The 20,019-nt window shown below is 43.5% G+C and overlaps 1 protein-coding gene across 3 annotated transcripts in view; it reads right to left on the bottom strand.

Moving 5' to 3' along the window:
• The window catches only part of ABCC11 (ATP-binding cassette, sub-family C (CFTR/MRP), member 11), an 84,819-nt gene that overhangs the window by 51,742 nt on the left and 13,058 nt on the right, over nt 1-20,019 (bottom strand). For 2 of the 3 annotated variants that reach the window (XM_011952595.1, XM_011952597.1), the window contains exons 1-6: nt 16,390-16,440; nt 13,250-13,366; nt 11,860-11,996; nt 8,522-8,680; nt 4,518-4,665; nt 2,832-3,065 (exon numbers count right to left, since the gene is read on the bottom strand). In XM_011952595.1, coding sequence (XP_011807985.1) covers nt 2,832-3,065; nt 4,518-4,665; nt 8,522-8,680; nt 11,860-11,996; nt 13,250-13,348 — 777 coding nt within the window. In that variant the 5' untranslated portion in view covers nt 13,349-13,366; nt 16,390-16,440. Of the gene's footprint in view, nt 1-2,831; nt 3,066-4,517; nt 4,666-8,521; nt 8,681-11,859; nt 11,997-13,249; nt 13,367-16,389; nt 16,441-20,019 lie in introns of those variants that run through there. The other variant, XM_011952596.1, reaches the window with a different exon arrangement.

Raw genomic sequence — 20,019 nt, 5'->3', positions numbered from 1 at the left:
CACCTGAGGTCAGGAGTTTGAGACCAGCCTGGCCAACATGGTGAAACCCCATCTCTACTAAAAATACAAAAATTAGCCAGGCATGGTGGCATACACCTGTAGTCCCAGCTACTCGGGAGGCTGAGGCAGGAAACCCAGAAGGCAGAGGTTGCAGTGAGCCAAGAATGCACTATTGCATTCCAGCCTGGGCAACAATAGGGAAACTCCAGCTCAAAAACAAATAAATTAATTAAATTAAATTAAAATGTATAAGCAATTGCCTAGAAATCCTTATTTCAGAAATTACTTCCATCTCCACTCTTAAATAGACCACTTTGTTTTACGCTTCTATGCAGATGTTTGAGGAAACTGGATTTTGCATACAGCAGGCGCTCAGAATACCCAGAAAGGAACCAAGCTAGGCCTTAGCACAGGGTTCCTTAGTGAGGCAGGTGATGGCAAGGGTTGAAGACCTGGACTCTGCAGCCAGGCACCCTGTGCAAATTCAGGCCCCAGCACTTAGCAATCACATGACCTTGTACAAGTTACCTACCCTTTCCTTGGCTCAGTTTCCTCCTTTGTGACAATGGGGACAATAACAGAACCTGGCACACAAGAGGAATGTTAGAGAACTGATCAAGCCAATGTAAGTAATGACTTGGAGCAATGTATGGGTAAGAGTGAGTTAGGGGTTGTTACAATGACTTTCCTGAGATAAACAGGGAGATCTTTTAGCTGTCGGTCAAGTGCAGGAGGACAGTGGAGCTCCAGGCCTAATGGAAACTAATACTAATTGTACAGCTTACATGTGTCAACCACTACCCCCTGTCTACATGCTTTATATGTACAAACTCACTGAATCCTATGAGACAACAATCCTATGAGGTTGGTTCTATTATTATTCCACAGCTTCAGAGAGGCCGAACAAGTTACCTAAGGCCACAGAACCAATAAAGTGGTGAACAATAATAACCATGATGATTCCAATAAATACGTAATATTTGTTAGTGCTTGCATGTATGGAGCCCCTCTACTTGACGGCAATGAATAATTCAGCAGATGTTTTTGGAACATCTGTTCTGTGTAATTCAGCTGTTGAGCCTTCTGAGAGACAGAGTGGTGAATCTGAAATGGTTTGTGTCTTTGAAGGGGGCTCATATTAGTAGAGCAGCCAGATTTGTGCAAAAAGAACCGCAAATATTTAGCAGGGAATGCCAGTAGAGGGCTGGGTTTGGAGATCCTGTCATAGAGGAGAGGAAAACTAAACTGGGTCTTGAAGGATGAATGGGAGTTTTAAAGGGCTGGGAGTGGGAGTGACATGAGCAAAGTCACCAGGAAGTGGACGTGTCCAGTGTATTTGAGCACTGAAGGTTAGCCCAGCCTAGATGACAGGAGGAAGTCAAGCTAGGGCTAGAGGAGAGGACACGGGGAGAGATGAGGCTGGAAAGGGGCTAATGCCAGATCACAGAGGGGTTTGGCTTAAATGAAAGGAGCCAAAGAAGTGTTGCCTTTTCCAAAAATTAAGGTATCTGTTTCAATATCAAAGTAATCCACAACCCTCGAGGAAATTGGTAAACCACAGAAAAATAGAGATATCAAAATGAAATAGACGAAATCCCAGTATCCCCCATAACTATAGGTCATAAGTTGGAGTATCTTCCTCCATTTCTGTCAATGCTTGTGTGTGTTATGCTGTTAAAAAAAAAAAAAAAAAGCAAGAGTAAGAATGGACAGTAACAATAACCAGGCAGGTGAAAGGATTCCTTTTTTGCAGATAAGAAAATTAAAACTCTGAGATGTTACCAAAAATTGCTTTTCCCAAAAGATTTCCCTAAGCCATCAAGTCTTCCCATACCCTCACCCTCAGGTTGGCTTAGGGGATGCTCTTTCCAACATGCTTCTACTTGGGATTTGTGTCTTTTTGCTAAGGGGCCTATTCCCAGGGTCTAGAACATAATCTGGCTCAGAAGGGGCCTCAGTAACTATTTGGGGGTTGTGTGTGTGTGTGTGTGTGTGTGTTTGAGACAGGGTCTCGCTCTGTCACCTAGGCTAGAGTACAGTGGTGTGATCATAGCTCACTGCAGCCTTGAACTCTTGGGCTCAAGCGATCCTCCTGCATTAGCCTCTCAAGTAGATGGGACTATAGGCACACACCACCATGCCTGGCTATGTTTTTTTTTTTTTTTTTTTTTTTTTTTTTGAGACAGGCTATCACTCTGTTGCCCAGGCTGGAGTGCAGTGGTGTGATCATGGCTCACTGAAGCCTCAACCTCCCTGGGCTCAGATGATCCTCCCACCTCAGCCTCCTAAGTAGCTGGGACTACCATGCCCAGCTAATTTTTTTATTTTTTTGCAGGGTTGGAAGTAGAGATAGGGTCTTGCCATTTTGCTCAGGCTAGTCTCAAACTCCTGGATTCAAGTAATCTTCCTGCCTTGGCCTTCCACAACTGGGATTACAAGACATGAGCCACCACAGACGGCTGATTTTTGTTTTTGTTTTGCTTTGTTTTTTGGTAGAGACAGAGTCTTTCCATGTTGCCCAGGCTAGTCTTGAACTCCTGACTTAAACAATCCTCCTGCCTTGGCCTCCCAAAGCTCCTACTTGTTGAATGAATGGATAAATCCTCTCTAGTCTCTGAATGTAAGTGGCATTTCCTGCATTATTGTTGACCTGCTTTCATGACATAGAGGCAATTGTTGATGGTTATCCACACTCAACCTAGGAATTCTTTTCTTTCTCTTTCTCCTTCCTCTCCTAACCCCCTTTTCTCCCTCTCTTGGCCTCCAGGGCAGTGATGTCTGGAGGAAGGGTAGGGAAGCATGGCCTGGAATAGGCAGTCCCAGCCGCTTACCTCTCCTGAGGTGATGTGTATTAGAGATTTAAATTGGATGAGCTTCTCAAAGGCAAAGGAGGAAACAGCTGCTCGGAACCTGATGGCTGTGCGCTGGTTGATGATCCAACTGCAGGTGAGACTCACAGACTTCAAACATTCGGAGAGAAAAAGGGCAAAGCAGAGTCCCACTCCATGGACAACATTTCCCGACTGCTCTTCTGAATATTCCAGGATTTTTGGTATAATCAATGTCTACAAGGAAATGGGAGTTTGGATCATTCAGACTGCCCCGCCAAACACGTTTGATGTTTTGTTGCTGGAAGAAGGGTTGGGAGGTCTGATTCATGCTAGGGATTTGTTGAAGGATCAAAACTGACTAAGTACAATCCTGCCCTCAAGAAGCTTAAGGTCCAGTTGGAGGAGACTTAGCAGTTCAACTGACCCAGTTGTGAAACCTTAGGTGGTTGTCCTCATCCTGACAGGAGACAGGGAGCACACACAAAACAGTGATTTAGGAGTTAACAAAGTGGCTTTACAAAGGTGTGGGCAGAACATAGGAAATCCAACAAGGCCTGGTGGAGCACCATGCTGCTGGTGACAGCAGGGAACAGTGGCTTCCTTTGACCTCCTTTGACCTGCAAGAGCAGGAAGAGGTTCCAGGGCCCAAAAGGGGTGAGGCACGCAGAGAGGGTCTGGACAGGAGCTCTGATCACCAGCCTCCAAGGACAAGGAGGGAGACCGCCCAGGGAATACGTATCCTGACCTCATCTTCTCCCTCCTTCCAGTCTCCTTTTGGAATCTCCCACTGGTCAACCCTAACCAGAAGCCAGAGTGCAGTGGGGGCTGACTAATGTGATCCACACTAGGCGCACAGGGCAGGATGAAAAATGAGGGAGAGTGGATCTAGAAGACCCGGTACCTGTCGCCGGACTCAGTTATCTCCATTCTGTCATCAACTACTGTTTCTTCCTGACCTACATTCACCTCCCCTGAGCTGTGCCTCAGTTTTCTTCCCGGAAGACTCCCACCTCCCCCGTTGGTGCAGTCTAGGCTGGACTGTAAATCAAAGTGCCCCACTTCTTCTGGCCAACCAGTGATCATGTGACCCCAGTTGGCCAATCAGACTCTTTCTCTCATATGAGACTCTTGGGCTGAGGAACTGGAGAATGATGGGAGATAAAGCCCATTCATCCCAACCATGGTACCTGGAGAAGACCATTATTTCCTGCTACCTACATTCCCAGAGTTGCTTAGCCATTTCTCAGAGGAGCTAACATGTTCTGAGCCAGGCCATATTCTAAGTGCTTCATATACTTATCTCATTTAATGTTACCCTATGAGGCAGTTCTCCATTTTACATGCAAGGGTTTCCATAAGGTCTACACCTGAGGGTGCATGGGATTCCACGGGATTCCATGAGGAAACCAAGGCACAGAGAGCATGACTATACTGCCTGAAGTCACCCATCAGCTAAGTGGCAGGGACATGGTTTGAACCCAAGCAGTGGCTACAAGGCTACTCCTTGGTAGTTAGCTACTCCTAACCACCATACTCTACTGTCCTCAAAAGGTCTTCACTTTCTAGACAGCAACTGAAAGACAAATGCATCTCTAACTCCTGGCATGGACTTGAACATGCCACCAGTTCCGTTTCCAAACCTCTGAAGCCTAGAATCCCCCAAACCTCACCAACTCTGCCACTTACTGGCCCGAGTACACTGGCAAAGCAGAAGCAGACACCCAGAAGTGCATCGAAAATCATCCTTGTTCTCTGGAACCTCAGCATCACCAGAAACACTGAAGCTTTTTCAATCCCTCGCCTTGAGACTTCTTCTTCCCAAAGGTGGTGAAGCCTTCAAAAGAAGATAATGGAACTAGTGGAATCTCTTTGCATGTGACATCCAAACATCCTAGTTCTTGCTAGCCAGGAGTTTTGTTGCAGAAATTTTCAAACATAACAGAATAGAATAATGTAGTAATCTTCTGAGTTCTCATCCCCCTTCTTCCAGAATTAAAAATGTTTGACATTTTTGTTTCGTGTCTCCTCCCTTTGACTTTTGTTTCCTGGAGGATTTGAAGCAAATCTCAGTCATCATATCATTTTATCTGTAAATGCTTCAGTATGTATCTCTTTCAGATAAAGTCCTTTAAAAAACCATAGCAACAGGGCCAGGTGCAGTGGCTCATGCCTGTAATCTCAGCACTTTGGGAGGCCAAGGCGTGTGCATCACTTGAGGTCAGGAGTTCAAGGCCAGACTGGTCAACATGGTGAAACCCCCATCTCAGCTAAAAATACAAAAATTAGTTGGGCATGGTGGCATGCGCCTGTAATCTCAGGTACTTGGGAGGCTGAGGCAGGAGAATTGCTTGAACCCAGGAGGCAGAAGTTGCAGTAAGCTGAGATCATGCCTCTGCACTCCAGCCTGGGTGACAGAGTGAGACTCCATCTCAAAAAATACAAAAACCAAACCAAAAAAAAAAAAAAATCATAGTAACAATAAAAATAACACTACAGTCAGGCGCCTATAGTCCCAGCTACTTGGGAGGCTGAGGCAGGAGAATGGCTTGAACCTGGGAGGCGAGTTGAACCAGTGAGCTGAGATGGCGCCACTGCACTCCAGCCTGGGTGGTAGAGCGAGACTCCGTCTCAAAAAAATAAAATAAAATAACACCACAGTAACAATAATTACTTAATGGCATTTAATGCCCAGTCTATATTGAAATTTCTCTAATTATTTAAACATGTCTTTATAAAGTTAGTTTCTCTGAATCAAGATCCAAACAAGGTCCACACATTGCATCTAAAGGAGAAATCTGATAGAACTCTTGAGCTGCATTTTAATCTGTAAGCATTTCCCCTTGTCTGCATTTCTACACCATTTATTTGTTGAAGAAACTGATTTTTATTCGTTCTGTAGGATCTTACACACTCTGAACTGGACTGATTGCATCTCCATGGTGTTGTCTAACATAATTGTTGTTCCTCTATGCTTCCTAATAAACTGGTCATTAGACCTAAGGCTTAATGAAATCCAGAATTCAAGTCCTTTGGAAAAAAAATGTAAGAGGTGATGTAGTGTACTTCCTGTTGCCTCACATCAGAAACTACATGATGTCTGGTGTCCCACTTTTAGGAATGTTGAGGGGGTCAGTGGGTTAGGGTGTGTCAGCCTGCCTCCTTCATTTTCAAGATCTCCAACACTGATGACCACTGCCTAGCGCCACCTCCACTAGTGCTGTAAAAATGATGAGTTTTCTAATTCTTCCATTCCTTCTGCATTTCGTAGTTTGGGTATATAGTGAGACCTCATCTTTAAACAAAAAACAAAAATGGAGTGATTGCAAAGTGTTTGTGGACAGACATTGTGAGTAACGAAATTAAAAAGAGAATCAGTGAACTGGAAGAGAATGGAAGGGAGTCAGGAGATCTTGTACTCACAATGGTTAGAGAAGAACAAGCAAACTCACATTGACTTAGCTGGTTACCTATTAAGCATCAAGTGTTTTTCCAGGTACATTATTATTATTATTGTTGTTGTTGTTATTTAAGATGGAGTCTCACTCTGTCACCCAGGCTGGAGTGCAGTGGCGCAACCTTGGCTCACTGCAACCTTCACCTTCTGGGTTCAAGCAATTCTCTGTGTACTTTAAAAAATGAATTTATCACCTCTTTTGTTTCTTGCAACAATCCTATGAAGGACCATGAAATGAATGTATGATCCTTTTTTTTTTTTTGAGACGGAGTCTCACTCTGTTGCCCAGGCTGGAGTGCAGTGACGCGATCTCGGCTCACTGTAAGCTCCGCCTCCTGGGTTCACGCCATTCCCTTGCCTCAGCCTCCTGAGTAGCAGGGACTTACAGGTGCCCGCCACCACGCCCGGTTAATTTTTTTGTATTTTTAGTAGCCACGGGGTTTCACTGTGCTAGCCAGGATAGTCTTGATCTCCTGACCTCATGATCTGCCCACCTCAGCCTCCCAAAGTGCCGGGATTACAGGCGTGAGGCACTGCGGCTGGCCAATCCACTATTTTATACATAAAGACACAGGACCCAGAAAGGGAAACTTGTCTGATATCATAGTCAGTAAGAGGTGAGATTCTGACCAATATCTGGCATTATCCAAAAAGTATTTCCTGGAACTGTCTGGACGGAGGGAGGGAGGGAACAAAAGAACAAAGGGACTAAAATGGCGCATTTCCGGGTTCTTCATTGTCAACTTTCCCGCACCCGGGAAAGACACAGGTCGACTGCGCAGGCGCAGTCTGACGTCTGTCGGAGAAAATCGAAACCTACCTAGCCGCGCCTACCGCCCCGCCCCCAACCCGCCTATGTCCCGCCCACTGCCCGCCCACTCGCAGGCCCAGGACATAAAAGCCACTCCCGGCGGGCGCGCGGTGCGAACTTCTTCGCACCTCCTTGTACGCGGGACCCAGGAACCTTGTCTGAGACCACCGGAGCCACTTCCTCGGCGGCCTCCGCCGCCGGAGACCGGTGAACCTCGCCCCTCCTTCATGTTGGCTAGTTAATAAAGTTTTCTTTTACCCTGCCTACTTGCCTGTTCTCTGGCACTTACTCTGGTGGTCGTCTGGAGCAAATCAGGAACCATTTCTTTTTTTCTTACCAAATAAGTCTGAGAAGGAATGGGTCAAAGTTTACCCAGTTTCTGTACTCCATGTGAAAACATGTGCCTTCAATATGTTAAGTTGCTTTGCAAATCTCCGACACCTGGCTATAATACAACATTTCACAAACTCCTCTGACTACTGAATGCTTTTTATGGGGAGGCTCTTATAAGACTATAATTTCCAGAACACATTTGGGAACTCATTTTCCACCTGGTATCGCTCATGAAACTGCTAGAGATAGGAACATGAATATGGGACCTTTAAAATCACATATTCATATTCTCCCACTTTTCGTCCTCATATTACCGTGTGTGACGGCTGGTACAAGAAATTGAATCACACAACTAGTTAGCGGTGGCTTGAGCATTGGGAGACTGGGCCACTTACCCAAAGTAATACTCAGTGTTACTGTTGAATACCTGACCCAGAAGAGAAAATCAAAAGGAACTAGAAGTGGTCGTTTCTAAGTTTCTTGGGACAGGTGTGGTGGCTCATGCCTGTAATTTCAGATCTTTGGGAGACCAAGGCAGGTGGATCACCTGAGGTCAGGAGTTCAAGACCAGCATGGCCAACATGGTGAAACCCCATCTTTACTAAAAATACAAAAATTAGCCAGATGTGGTGGCAAGTGCCTGTAATTCCAGCTACTTGGGAGGCTGAGGCAGGAGAATCACTTGAACCCAGGAGGTGCAGGTTGCAGTGAGCCGAGATTGCATCACTGCACTCCAGCCTGGGTGACAGAGAAAGACTCCATCTCAAAAATAAAAATAGTGATGAAAATAAAATAAAAAATAATAAATAAATAACTTTCTTGGGTTCACAAACCTTTTGGCAAGTCTGATAAGAGATGTGAATTCTTGCTCCAGAGAAAGATCTCTAGCCCGTATGTACAAAATATCCATACCATTGTAGAAGATTCATGAACCCCAGGTTAAAAACCCTCACCTAGTATGAGGCCTCTTCCTACAGGAAGAGCTAGGTTGTCTGGGGTGGACCCTTCCTACCACCCCTAGGCATCTCTGGTCATCATCCCACCAAGTGATGGTCTTTAACCATTCCACTGGTTTGCCCAGCCCAGCTTCACCTTTGGACATTTTTGTCTGAGGCATCGTGGACTGACAGTGGTGGGATGGTGTTCTCATCTAAGCGATTCCGAAAGCTTTGGATCATGAGCGGGGTGAGCCATGACATGGTGAGGTAGGAGAACAGACCAGCATCATCCAGGGGCTGGGGGGCAGGAAACCTAGTAGAGGGGCCACAGGGATAAGAATGAAGTCAGGATCAAGATTTTGCAAGGATGAATGATAACCATAGAGAAACACAATGAGATCACCTAGATCTACACACAAACATGTTTTCATGACTCTTATTTGTAAGTTGAAAACCATAAACAACAAAAGTACCCATTAACTGAGGAATTATTTAAACAAAAAGAGAGAAATTATGATCTACTCATACTGTAAAATGCAAATGCACTGTAGATGTTTGGATTTTTTTTTTTTCAATAAGGTTTGTTTATATGTAGAACACAGGAAGAGTTCCAAGCAAGAGCCAAAGAAAGACCACTTGCAAATCAAACACTCAGTATTGGCGGGGCACAGTGGCTCACACCTGTAATCCCAGGGCCCAGTGGCTCACGCCTGTAATCCCAGCACTTCAGGAGGCTGAGGAGGGTGGATCACCTGAGGTCAGGAGTTTGAGGCCAGCCAGGCCAACATCGTGAAACCTGTTTCTACCAAAAATACAAAAATTAGCTTGGTGTGGTGGTGTGCATGCCTGTAATCCCAGCTACTTGGGAGGCTGAGTTGCGAGAATCGCTTGAACCCAGGAGGCGGAGGTTGCAGTGAGCCAAGATCACGCCACTGCCACTCCAGCCTGGGAGACACACCACGACTCCGTCTCAAAAGGAAAAAAAAACAAAAAACAAAAAAAACCTCAGTATTTTTTTTTTTACTTATATAAAAAAGGAAGAAAGGAGGGAAAGCAGACAAAACAGTATACACATTTATATCACATTGCTGATAGTGGTTGACATTGAAAAAGGAGTTGGAGTTGGCCAAGAAATAGGAAGAGAGGTTCTCATGGCTTTAATTCTTCTGTGAAACTTTTACAAACAATAAAATTGAATGCATACATAGTTAAAGATGATAAGGTATTATCTTTAAGAACGATTTACAAATACCAAAAATTATTAAATTAGGGTGTTGGGATTCTGTGTCATTTTTCCACCTTTTTTTTTCAAAATTGCCTTTAAGGTTATGTGTTTCAGTGGGAAGAAAATGCAATTTGAAAAGAGACTTGAGGAGAAAGATGGGAAGATGAAAATGCCAAACTTATAAGATTCTTTTGGGGGTAAGGGAGAGGGGCTATGACATCTTTTCTCCACCCTTTTATAACCTGCGTTCTCGACAAGGCTGGCCACATGCCCTTGCCAGGGATATTGGAGCAAGGAGCAGGTGAGGAGAGGGCAAGAGATTGTACCATTTGTGATCACAAAAGACAGGGCAAGACCTACGAGCCAGTGCTAATATCTCAAAGCCCCAACAGAAACAATATATTTATCTAAGATGAGGTTACCCAGGTGAACAAAAGTACCAAGGTTCTTTTTTCTTGGTGGAAATAACATAATTCAATATGGTAACATGCAACCAGTATGGACAGAAACTCAGATTTTAAAAATGGGAAAACAAATGCAGTTTGTTGATAGATAAAAATCTTAGAAAACATGTTGAAGAGAAGGGGAAATCGTAAACACAAAATGAACTTTTGGTGATTAAACGCTGAAGAGTCAGACTAACAGAGCGTTAAGATCTTGTCAATAAATAACAAATAGATGAATGTGTGCATGCTTACGAGCATGATTCTGTAGGGGCCCCTGAAAGCAAGGCTGTATTAAGTTAGAAAGCAACTTGGTCCTAATTTATAAAGTATTCCTATGTTGCTTTAGTATTTATTACAATAAAAAGGGTTTGAAATATATTCTTTATGCATAAAATACCCTGCTAGAACCATTACTGCTAGGAAAAGATAAAAACAACTCATATTAAATGGCTGTTTCTGCTATGGATGATATTTTAAATTGAAAAGTTCACTTTAAATTATTTTTACAGGGAAGACTGTTTTCAGCTATTTTTATATTGTACATAGTCTTTATGTAATCTACTAGCATATGTTTTGTTGACTGTTTAATGACTGGATATGTTCCACCAACTTTTGAAATAAAAACCAATGTCTTATACTTGTACATGGTTTTAAAGTCTATTAAAATTGGCTGGGTGCAGCAGCTCACATCTGTAATCCCAGCACTTTGAGAGGCTGAGGCAGGTGAATCACCTGAGGTCAGGGGTTCAAGACCAGCCTGGCCAACACGGTGAAAACTGTCTCTACTAAAAATATAAAAATTAGCCAGGCATGGTGGCAGGCACCTGTAATCTCAGCTACTTGGGAGGCTGAGGCAGAGAATCACTTGAACCTGGAAGATGGAGGTTGTAGTGAGCCCAGATCACACCACTACAATCCAGCCTGGGCAAGACAGTGAGACTCCATCTCAAAAAAATAAAAATAAAAAATAAAACAAACAAACAAAATTTTCTTGTGACAGTTTTCTGTTAAAAAAAGAAAGCAATTTGGGGATGATTACATTAAACTATGATTGATTCAGGGGGTACACATTGAATTTCTTTCATTCTTAAATGTAAGGTTAACAGCCTAGGGCCTTCCTGTGGCTCCTGGTTACTCCTATAACCAAGGCCAGTAATCCTTAATGTAATCTTTGAGAACCTGTCTGATCCGCCTTCCTCTGCAGCCTCACCTCATGCCACGCCCACATCACACAAGACTCTCCAGTGACTCCGGCCTCCTTCTTTTTCAGTTCCTGGACACATCATGCTGTGTTCCTTGCCCCTCCAGGCAAGGCTGTCCCAGAGGCTGTTCCCCGAACATTCTTCTCCTACTCTTGCTTAGCAAATTCTTGTTCTCCCTTTAGGTGTCACTCAGCTTAAGCCACTCAGAACCTATCAAGTTGTCATGGTTCTCCTGTCCCTCAACACTCGCATATTTCTTCACAGCACCTTCCTTAAACAGCTTGTAATCATGTAATGCACAAGTCTATTTGCTCATTGTCTTTCTCTCCCACGTGAGGTCCATGATGGCAAAGATCATGTCTGTTTGCTCACTGTACTTCCCGTGTGGTGTAGCGCAGTGCCCGGCACATGTAGGTGCTCAATGATCCTTTCTGAATGAATAAATAATGAATGAATGGCTATGACGATGTGCCTCCCTGATGTGCCTCAGGCTGCTCTAAAGGGTTTTGGCTGTGTACGGACGTAGTTATGCAAGCTTTGCGAGAGGTCTATTTGGCAGGGTTAGGGATCATTGACCTAGTGGATACAGCTCTCCCCCACCACCCCTATCAGGACTCACCTTGGCTTGGGGCGGAAGGGAATCATGGTTCTCAAGGCAGCATCATACTTCCCCCACGGTGGGACAGTTGCCCTCCCTGGAGCCTCAGGATTTCTCTCTTGCTGACTCCAGGGGCCATCTTGGAGAGTGTAGGTTTTCTTGGAAAAGAAAAGCAAAAGAGCATCAGTTTCAAAACTCGTAACTTCTGTCCTGAGGGAATGTTGGACCAGATGCCCATGGAGAGATGGATTTTTCTATATCCTGCTTCCTAAAGAAAGGCTTCCACATTGGGAGTAAGCAGGGGGCCTAGAGTCAGAACAAGTAGGTCCCAGCACTCGCTCTGCCCCACATTTGCTGAGTGAGTCTGGCCAAGCCACTTTACCTCTTTGGATTTTTATCTGACAGTAAACAATTTAGACAGGAATAAAGGGTGTCATAGTTAGTTACCCGCAGAATGAGGGACCAAGTCACTCTTTGAGGGTAAATCTACTAAAAAGAAACCAACAAGTAGAAAAGCAAATCCTAAAATATTATGTTTCCCTTTTGACAACTAAAATAAAAGGACAGGTAATTTTTAGGACTTCATATAGAATACATAATATATTCTACATAAAATAATACTATTTTAAAAGCACAGCAAGGATTGACAGAAAGAGGTTCAGAATAGTGGTTGCATCAGGTAGGAAGGGTTGGGGAATGAGATGGGGGAAAACCAATTGCTGCGTCTGATAGTCAAGGTCCAAGCTGATGTGTTGGTGATGGGTTTGCAGGTGCTTATTATTATTATTATTACGAGTAAATGCATAGATAAGTAGGTAATAGGTGACAGATAGATATAGAGATAGATACAATCTAATCTCTATACAATCTTATGCATAGAGGTATGCATAAACCATGAAGGTGTGCCATGATGACGGATTATAATTGATCTAATTGTGAAAGCCTGAGGTCCATTTGAAAAAAATCAAGAGTAACTGGGTGGGGTGGCTCATGCTTGTAATCCCAGTGCTTTGGAAGGCCAAGACAGGAGGATTGAGGCCAGAAATTCAAGACAAGTCTGGGCAACATAGGGAGACCCCCGTTTCTGTGAAAAATTTAAAAATTAGTTCAGTGTGGTGGTATGTGCCTATAGTCCCAGCTACTCAGGAGGCTGAGGTGGGAGGATCATTTGAACCCAGGAGGCTTCAGTGAGCTATGATTGTGCCACTGTACTCTAGCCTGGGTGACAAAGCAAGACCCTGAGTCAAAAAAAAAGAGAGAGAGAGAGAGAGAGCGAAAAAAGAAAAGAAAAAAATTTAAAAATTCAAGGGTAAATAAGTATGGGAAGAAATTGTTTGACATAATTTATGACCATGGAGAATAATCTGCCAACTCAGTTTCTTGGGGTGCTGATGCTAAGAGATCTACTTACATAACTAAGTCCTGAAACCATGTCATCGCCTATGTCGATGCCAAGATTCACAAGGCCACCAGAAGAGCTGGGCACCCAGTATGTCCTCTTCCTAGTCATTTTCAGTTCCTGCCAATTCTTCTTTTCCCAGAATCAGAGAACATGAAAAGACAGCAGGAGTTAGAGGCAGCTTAGATCCTGTCTTGAGCAGCCAGGAGAGGGGGCACTACCCTGCCGGGAGCATTTTGGGGTCATGCAGAGGTCTGGGTGCCTGCTCTTTCCTCTCCTTAGCATGTGCTTGATCCCTCTTTTTAAATATCTTCTCAGGCCTCAGGCCCAAATCACTTAGTGAAACTTTCTCTAACCACCCTCCCTAACCCATCCCTAACACCACATCCTTGATCCTGGGCAATCTCCTTTGGTCTTTCAAAGCCCTGCTCGTAAAATCAGTCTTCTTGCTTTATCCCAGTCTGTAACTGTGTATGAAAGAAACATCATTTTGCCCTTCTTTCACTCTTGGTTTTCACAGACCCCAGAGAGAATCTGGGCACAAGTTAGGAAACTTAAATAATCAGGGTTTTTTTTTGTTTGTTTTAATGCGCCTTTCATATTTGTTTTCCTGAGTATGTGACTCACTCCCTGCTTGACTCAGAACATTCATGTGCCTGGGGCAGGAGAGAAGGTAGTAATTAGGAATGTTCTGAAGAGATGGAAAGAGAAAGCATGCAGCAGAGCCAGGGCCATGAGGGTACAGCCCGTGTCCCCCAGAGCCCCAGCCTTAGTTCAATGCTTTTCTGTTGCCATCTTGAAATTTTTAATACATTTGAACAAAAAGACCCACATTTTCATTTTCATTTACATTTTGCACTGGGACCCACAAATTATGTAGTTGGTCCTGGTGTTCAGATATAGCTTTTACCATTCAAATACTGAGGCTGGGCATGGTGGCATGCATCTGTAATTCCAGCATTTTGGGAGGCCAAGGCAGGAGGACTGCTTGAGCTCAGGAGTTTGAGACCAGCCTGGGCAACATGGTAAAACCCTATCTCTACCAAAATATAAAAAATTAGCTAGGTGTGGTGGTGCACGCTTGTAGTCTCAGCTACTTGAGAGGCTGAGGCAGAAGAATAACTTGATTCTGGAAGGTGGAAGTTGCAATGAACTGACATTGTGCCACTGTACTCCAGCGTGGGCAAAAGAGCAAGACCTCATCTCAAAAAACAAAACAAAACAAAACAAAACAAAACAAACATTCAAATACTGGATTGTACTTCAATCAAATAGATTGCAAGCTAACCCATTACTTTGTGAGAAGTTACTTTAGATTTCTTTGTCCCATTCCCTCCCATCCCACTTCCTTTTACCAAATCACAACCAGATCTGGTAGAGTCAGTTGCTGGAATTTTCTTGCAGACCATATAAGATAGACTTCCCAGCCAGGGCACCAGGCCATAGGCTTACTTGCCATGTAGTGGTAGAATGTGGACACTTCAGGGATGATAGAAAAGAGAAAAGAGAGAGAACAAGGTGTATTAGATAAGAGAGAGTGACACACACTCTTTACAGTTCTGGGAAGATGACTGGCTGCCATGAACCAGCCTAGAATATAGCTGCATTAAAGTAAAACTGGCATGATTCCCTAGAATGAGGCCCTGTGGATGGGGCCACGGTATATTGCTGTATGATTTATTCACACACAAACATCCCCAATAAAGGGAATAGAGCAGGGGATGGAGACAGCAAATTTCAGAGTGCAAGTCTCATATCCTTGCAAAGGGCTTCCTCGGTGCTGTGCTGATAAATGTTTGTATCTGTAACAAACCTGTGGTTGCAATTGGTGATTAAGTATAGTTCCAATGCTACTTGCCATTTTGCTCTATGTTAACAAGAGGAAAGTGTAATACCAGAGATGTATGTTGGTTGAATCTTCACTCATTTGTCAATGACCTGAGTAACTTTGCTGAATAGTTTTCAAATGCTGAAAGAATATTCCCTTATTTTATTTTACTACTCACAATATAACGGCTACAGGTCCCACACACTTATAAATTTAATCTGCATTATTAACATTTCCTACATTTCTTTCTTAAGACTAGACAATCAACAAAATGATAAATCCAGCCCCGATATGTAGCTTTTGCCTATTTCTGTGGTGTAAACACACCCATCACAGCCGATTTCATGATGTGATACCAACATAACTCCACCGAATGCAGAGCTGGGAAGAGATGCACAGCACGACATCACCATATAGTGTTTCTACCACAGATATATAATAGATGTAAGTAACCTCAGAAGTATAAATAACAGCAAAAGGTAGCAAAATAAGTAGGAAATGATACATTTTGAGTATTATCTTTGTTTTTGATATAATTTATTTAATTGTAAGTTTATATAACTTGATTTTTAATAATGTTTGTGTTTAGCAACTAGGCTCTCAAAGTTCATGAAAATTTGACTGCTGATTCTCATGAAGCAGTAAGAACAGGTGCCAGCAGACCACTGTGGCATCCATCTTGCAAGAGTGCTGCCTTTTCTTAAATCCTCGTCTTGCTGGGCACATCATTTTCCAATTCACTTCTAAGTGCTCTATGGGCTGTGGCTGGCTGCGCCTCGTGGTAAGCTTTCTTGGCTTCCCTGTGGTATAGATGGGAACAAGAAGTTGCTAAAAGTCTGGGTGAAGGACTTTCCAGAAGTGGCATACTGGACAACCCAGGCTGCAAACAGCTGACAGTCATGGAGAAATCTTGGAGGGGATTATGGTGCCAACGGAAGTGGGACAGGGGAGTCCTAGCAACTCAGAGAACACCCCTGGGTGAGTGAGGCAAAAAAGCTTTACTTGAAGGCCTACCCAAGATCCAGTTGGCTTGCAAAGACAGCAGGACAGGGAGTGACCAAGCAGACAAAAGACCTCCCCTGGAAAAGCCTAGGAGCAGAGGTCACTGTGCCCAGGTCCCTGATTCTTTCTCTGCCAGGTGACAACTCTGAGACAGAGCCTTTAGTGAGAATTATTTAATAAAATTATTTAAATTATTGGCTCAAACAAGATCTTAAAATGGTAAGCCAAAACATTTATTTTTTCCTCATTAACCAGCAAGTGGGGGATCATGAGGAAGACCAGATTTGTAAAGACCAAGTAAAGAAATTAGATTTTCTCTCACCTCTCAGCTATAGTATGATTTGCCAACCTGGTTTATTCAAATACACCTGCAAAGAGAGGTAATGAAGGTTTCACAACTAGAGATGCAAAGAGATGCAACGAGGGTTACTCATCACATTCTGAAATTGCCATTTCTTTCCTCGTTGGCTTATTTGTTTTCTGCATACCTCATTAAAATGTAAGCTCTTTGAAACCAGGGACCTTGTCTGTCTCATTCACAGATGTGTCTTTGGATCTAGAAGAGTGCCCAGCACATAATGTGACTCTTTCCTATTCAAGATTCATCCAGGAAACTAACAACATGGAAAATGAAAACCAATGAAAATTAAGAAAATGCAAACATATAATAGTTATGCTTGCAGAACATCAGTCGCTCGTCCCAAGCAAACGAGCTTGAGCTCAGCCACACATTAGCTTGGGCCTCCTTCCAGTTCCATGAGGCCCATCTCCACTTCCTGGACTGACCAGGGGAATTCCCTCCAGAACTTTCTTTGGCAGTCCCGGAAAAGTTCCCTGTCCTCCCAATTCTCTTTCTGGAAGAAAATGGAGCTGGAGTTTATTCACTCTAATTAGTGTAAGACCATCATTGTAGTAAGGATGGAAACCAGGACATGACTGGGAATAAAATAGAGAGGAAACAACAGACGCTTCCAGCCTTGTGCTTTCCCAATCCCCAGAGGCAAAGGTCAGGATGACAAATTTGATTTGGACGCGGGTTGCTTGCATATGGTGAAACAGACTGTGAACAGGAGGGGAGCCACTGGAGCAGGGTAACCTGTATCAAGGGCTTTCTGGAGGAGCTGATTTATTTCCTTATTCTTACGCAGCAAGGTCTAGTGTCCAAGACCAGAAGGCACATCAGTGGCTAAGGAAGTGTCCAGGGCAAGGAGCCAGAAGCACCTGCCAGCTGGGCCCTAAAGAAGTTTAAGTGATTAGATCTTACTCCTCCTGTACCTCACCCTGTGCTATTTAACTTTCTCTGCTCTTAGGTTTATATCCTTCTGTTAGTTCCAAGAGCTTCAGGAGGGCATCTTGTTGACGGAAGAATCCCCACATCTCAGTACCTGGCCTTCTCCTCAATTTCAGAAGCTAGGATGATCCTCTCACCTTGATCTTTGCACAAGTCCTCATATCTGCCAAGAATATTCTCCTCCCACCTCCTTGCAGAGCTGGTTCATTCTTGACATTCAGGACTCTACTCAAATGCCACCTCCTCAGAGTAACCTTCCCAGATCCCCTCTCTCCACACCACCTTCTGCATATTCTCCTAATCTACTTCCTTTACTCATCACATTCTGAAATTGCCATTTCTTTCCTTGTTGGCTTATTTGTTTTCTGCATACCTCATTAGAATGTAAGCTCTTTCAAACCAGGGACCTTGTCTGTCTTGTTCACAGATATGTCCTGAGATCTAGAAGAGTGCCCAGCACATAGTACATGCGTAGCAAATATTCGATGGATAAATGAATGAAGTACATGCAGAGTCTGTCAAAAAAGGAGCTAGGAAAGTTGCACAGTCACAAAAGATTTCACATTTAAATTCTTGGTGTTCTCCCAAGTGGGCTGACACATCCCATCACGGAGATATAGTGACAAGATTGAAAGAGGGTTTTCATCAAGCAGGCAGGTTAAACTTGGGCCTGTTCCCGCACCACACCACACCTTCTATAGAGCAGCATGAATTTGTATTTTAAAAACTAAATCCAGCCATTATTATATGAACAGAACATTTATACAGTATTGTTTATTGTGGTTGTTGGGGCACATGTATGTGTTAGGCCATTTATGCCTAGTGTTCCATTATGGGAATGCTAAGCATGTGAAAGTTATTTCTATCTTACTACTCAAGGTCATCACCGAGGTCTGATTGCAAAAATCCAAAAAAAATTGCAACCTCCGGCATAAGTGGGTTAAAAGTATTAAACATTAGTGTTTCAAAAATATACCATAAAGTTTGTAAGCTGGTTTTAGAAGTTCTTTGTTAAAACTCTGGAAGTCTGAATGAATGCAGTCCCTCCCCTCTTACCCTTGGAGAGACCCTTGATGAAAAGGTAAGTGCTTGCGAATCTGGGCCACATATGTTTTATCTCTGGTGACACATATGTATCACCCCCAGAGTCTGTCACAGGGTGGGTACATTGTATATATCCAGAGAAGTGATCGAGACCCTCATTATAGCTAGGATCTTCAGCTACTGGCTCAACCTCTCTCCAGGCCCTGGTGGCTTAGGCCCCAACCTAGGATAATCCTTGTCAACTGTTTTGCCTTAAATCTTCATGTCCAATCCATCAGCATATTCTCTTGAAGCTACAATCAAACATAGCTTGACAGCACCTGCTCCTATTCTAAGTCATCACTTGTTGCCTGGACAACTGCAACCACCTCCTGACTGGCCTCCCTGCTTTTGATCTTAAATCCTTATATTCCATTCTCCACATTGCAGCCAAAATGAACTTTTGAAAACATAAGCTAGATAATGTTATTCCTCAACTTAATCTCGCCCATGGCTTCCATCAGGTTTAGATTAAGACCCAAACTCTTTACCAGAGCCTACATAGCCCTCTATAACCAGACTCTGCCCACCTTATTGCAACTGGAACCAGTAGGTCTCAAGCTCAGACATTCCAAGAACAGGTTCCTCAAACACCATAAATTCATTCTAGCCACAGGGTCTTTGCAAGTGCTGCTTTTTAACTGTGCCCTTGACCCCTACCCCCTAATCTTTGCATTGATCTATGCTTTCTCACAGTGCAGGGCTCAGTTCAAATGTCATCTTTTCAGAGGCCTTCTCTGACCATCTAAAAGGCTTATTACTATCCAGAAATATTTTCCTTATTTCTTTCCTTGCTTATTGTTTGTTTTTCCCACTAGAATGTCAGCTTCATGAAAGTAGAAATCTTGTCTTATTCCCTGATCTATACCCCATTACCTAGAATAGTGTCCAGCACATCATAGGTGTTCAAAAAACATTTTCAGTGAATGTTTATTGAAATGAATATTAAGCAATGTGAAAATGATGTTCAGTGAATGAATGAAAGAAGGTGAGATCCTGTCAGACAAAGAGCTTCAGGTAGGAGCTTCCAAGTTTCTATATGTATGTCTCTCCCACAGCACCTGGCAACCTGATTTCTCTTTCCCTTATCTGTTGCACACATATAAACACACAGTTCTGTCTGCCCTACCTCATACTCAGATTTCTATGGGTCTGTTCCCCTGGCTGAGAGATGCTTGAGAGTAGGACCTTGTTTTGGGACCTGTCTACACCTCCGCAGTTAGCTCAGGGCCTGGCACCGAGAAGTCCCTCAACAAATAACTCTTGATACGAATGGACTTTCAATTCCTTCTGGAATTCTGAAAGCACTGCTGGACTTCTTATTTCTTATTGGAGAAAATATTCCACCTGCAACCTAAGGCCAAATCCAAGTCAAATCTCAACATGCAGAAATGGTCAAATTCAAAACAATTCGAGCAAAAAAAAAAACCAAAACCCATAATATTATTGGATTAGAATCCATAAAAACTAGGCCAAGCGCTGTGGCTCACGCCTGTAATCCCAGCACTTTGGGAGGCCGAGGCGGATGGATCACAAGTTCAGGAGATTGAGACCATCCTGGCTAACACGGTGAAACTC

Source organism: Colobus angolensis, unplaced genomic scaffold, assembly GCF_000951035.1.
Source record: "Colobus angolensis palliatus isolate OR3802 unplaced genomic scaffold, Cang.pa_1.0 Scaffold343, whole genome shotgun sequence".
Taxonomy (NCBI): Eukaryota; Metazoa; Chordata; class Mammalia; order Primates; family Cercopithecidae; genus Colobus; species Colobus angolensis.
Note: the sequence above shows the minus strand (reverse complement) of the source record. Positions and strands in the feature narration are given on the sequence as shown.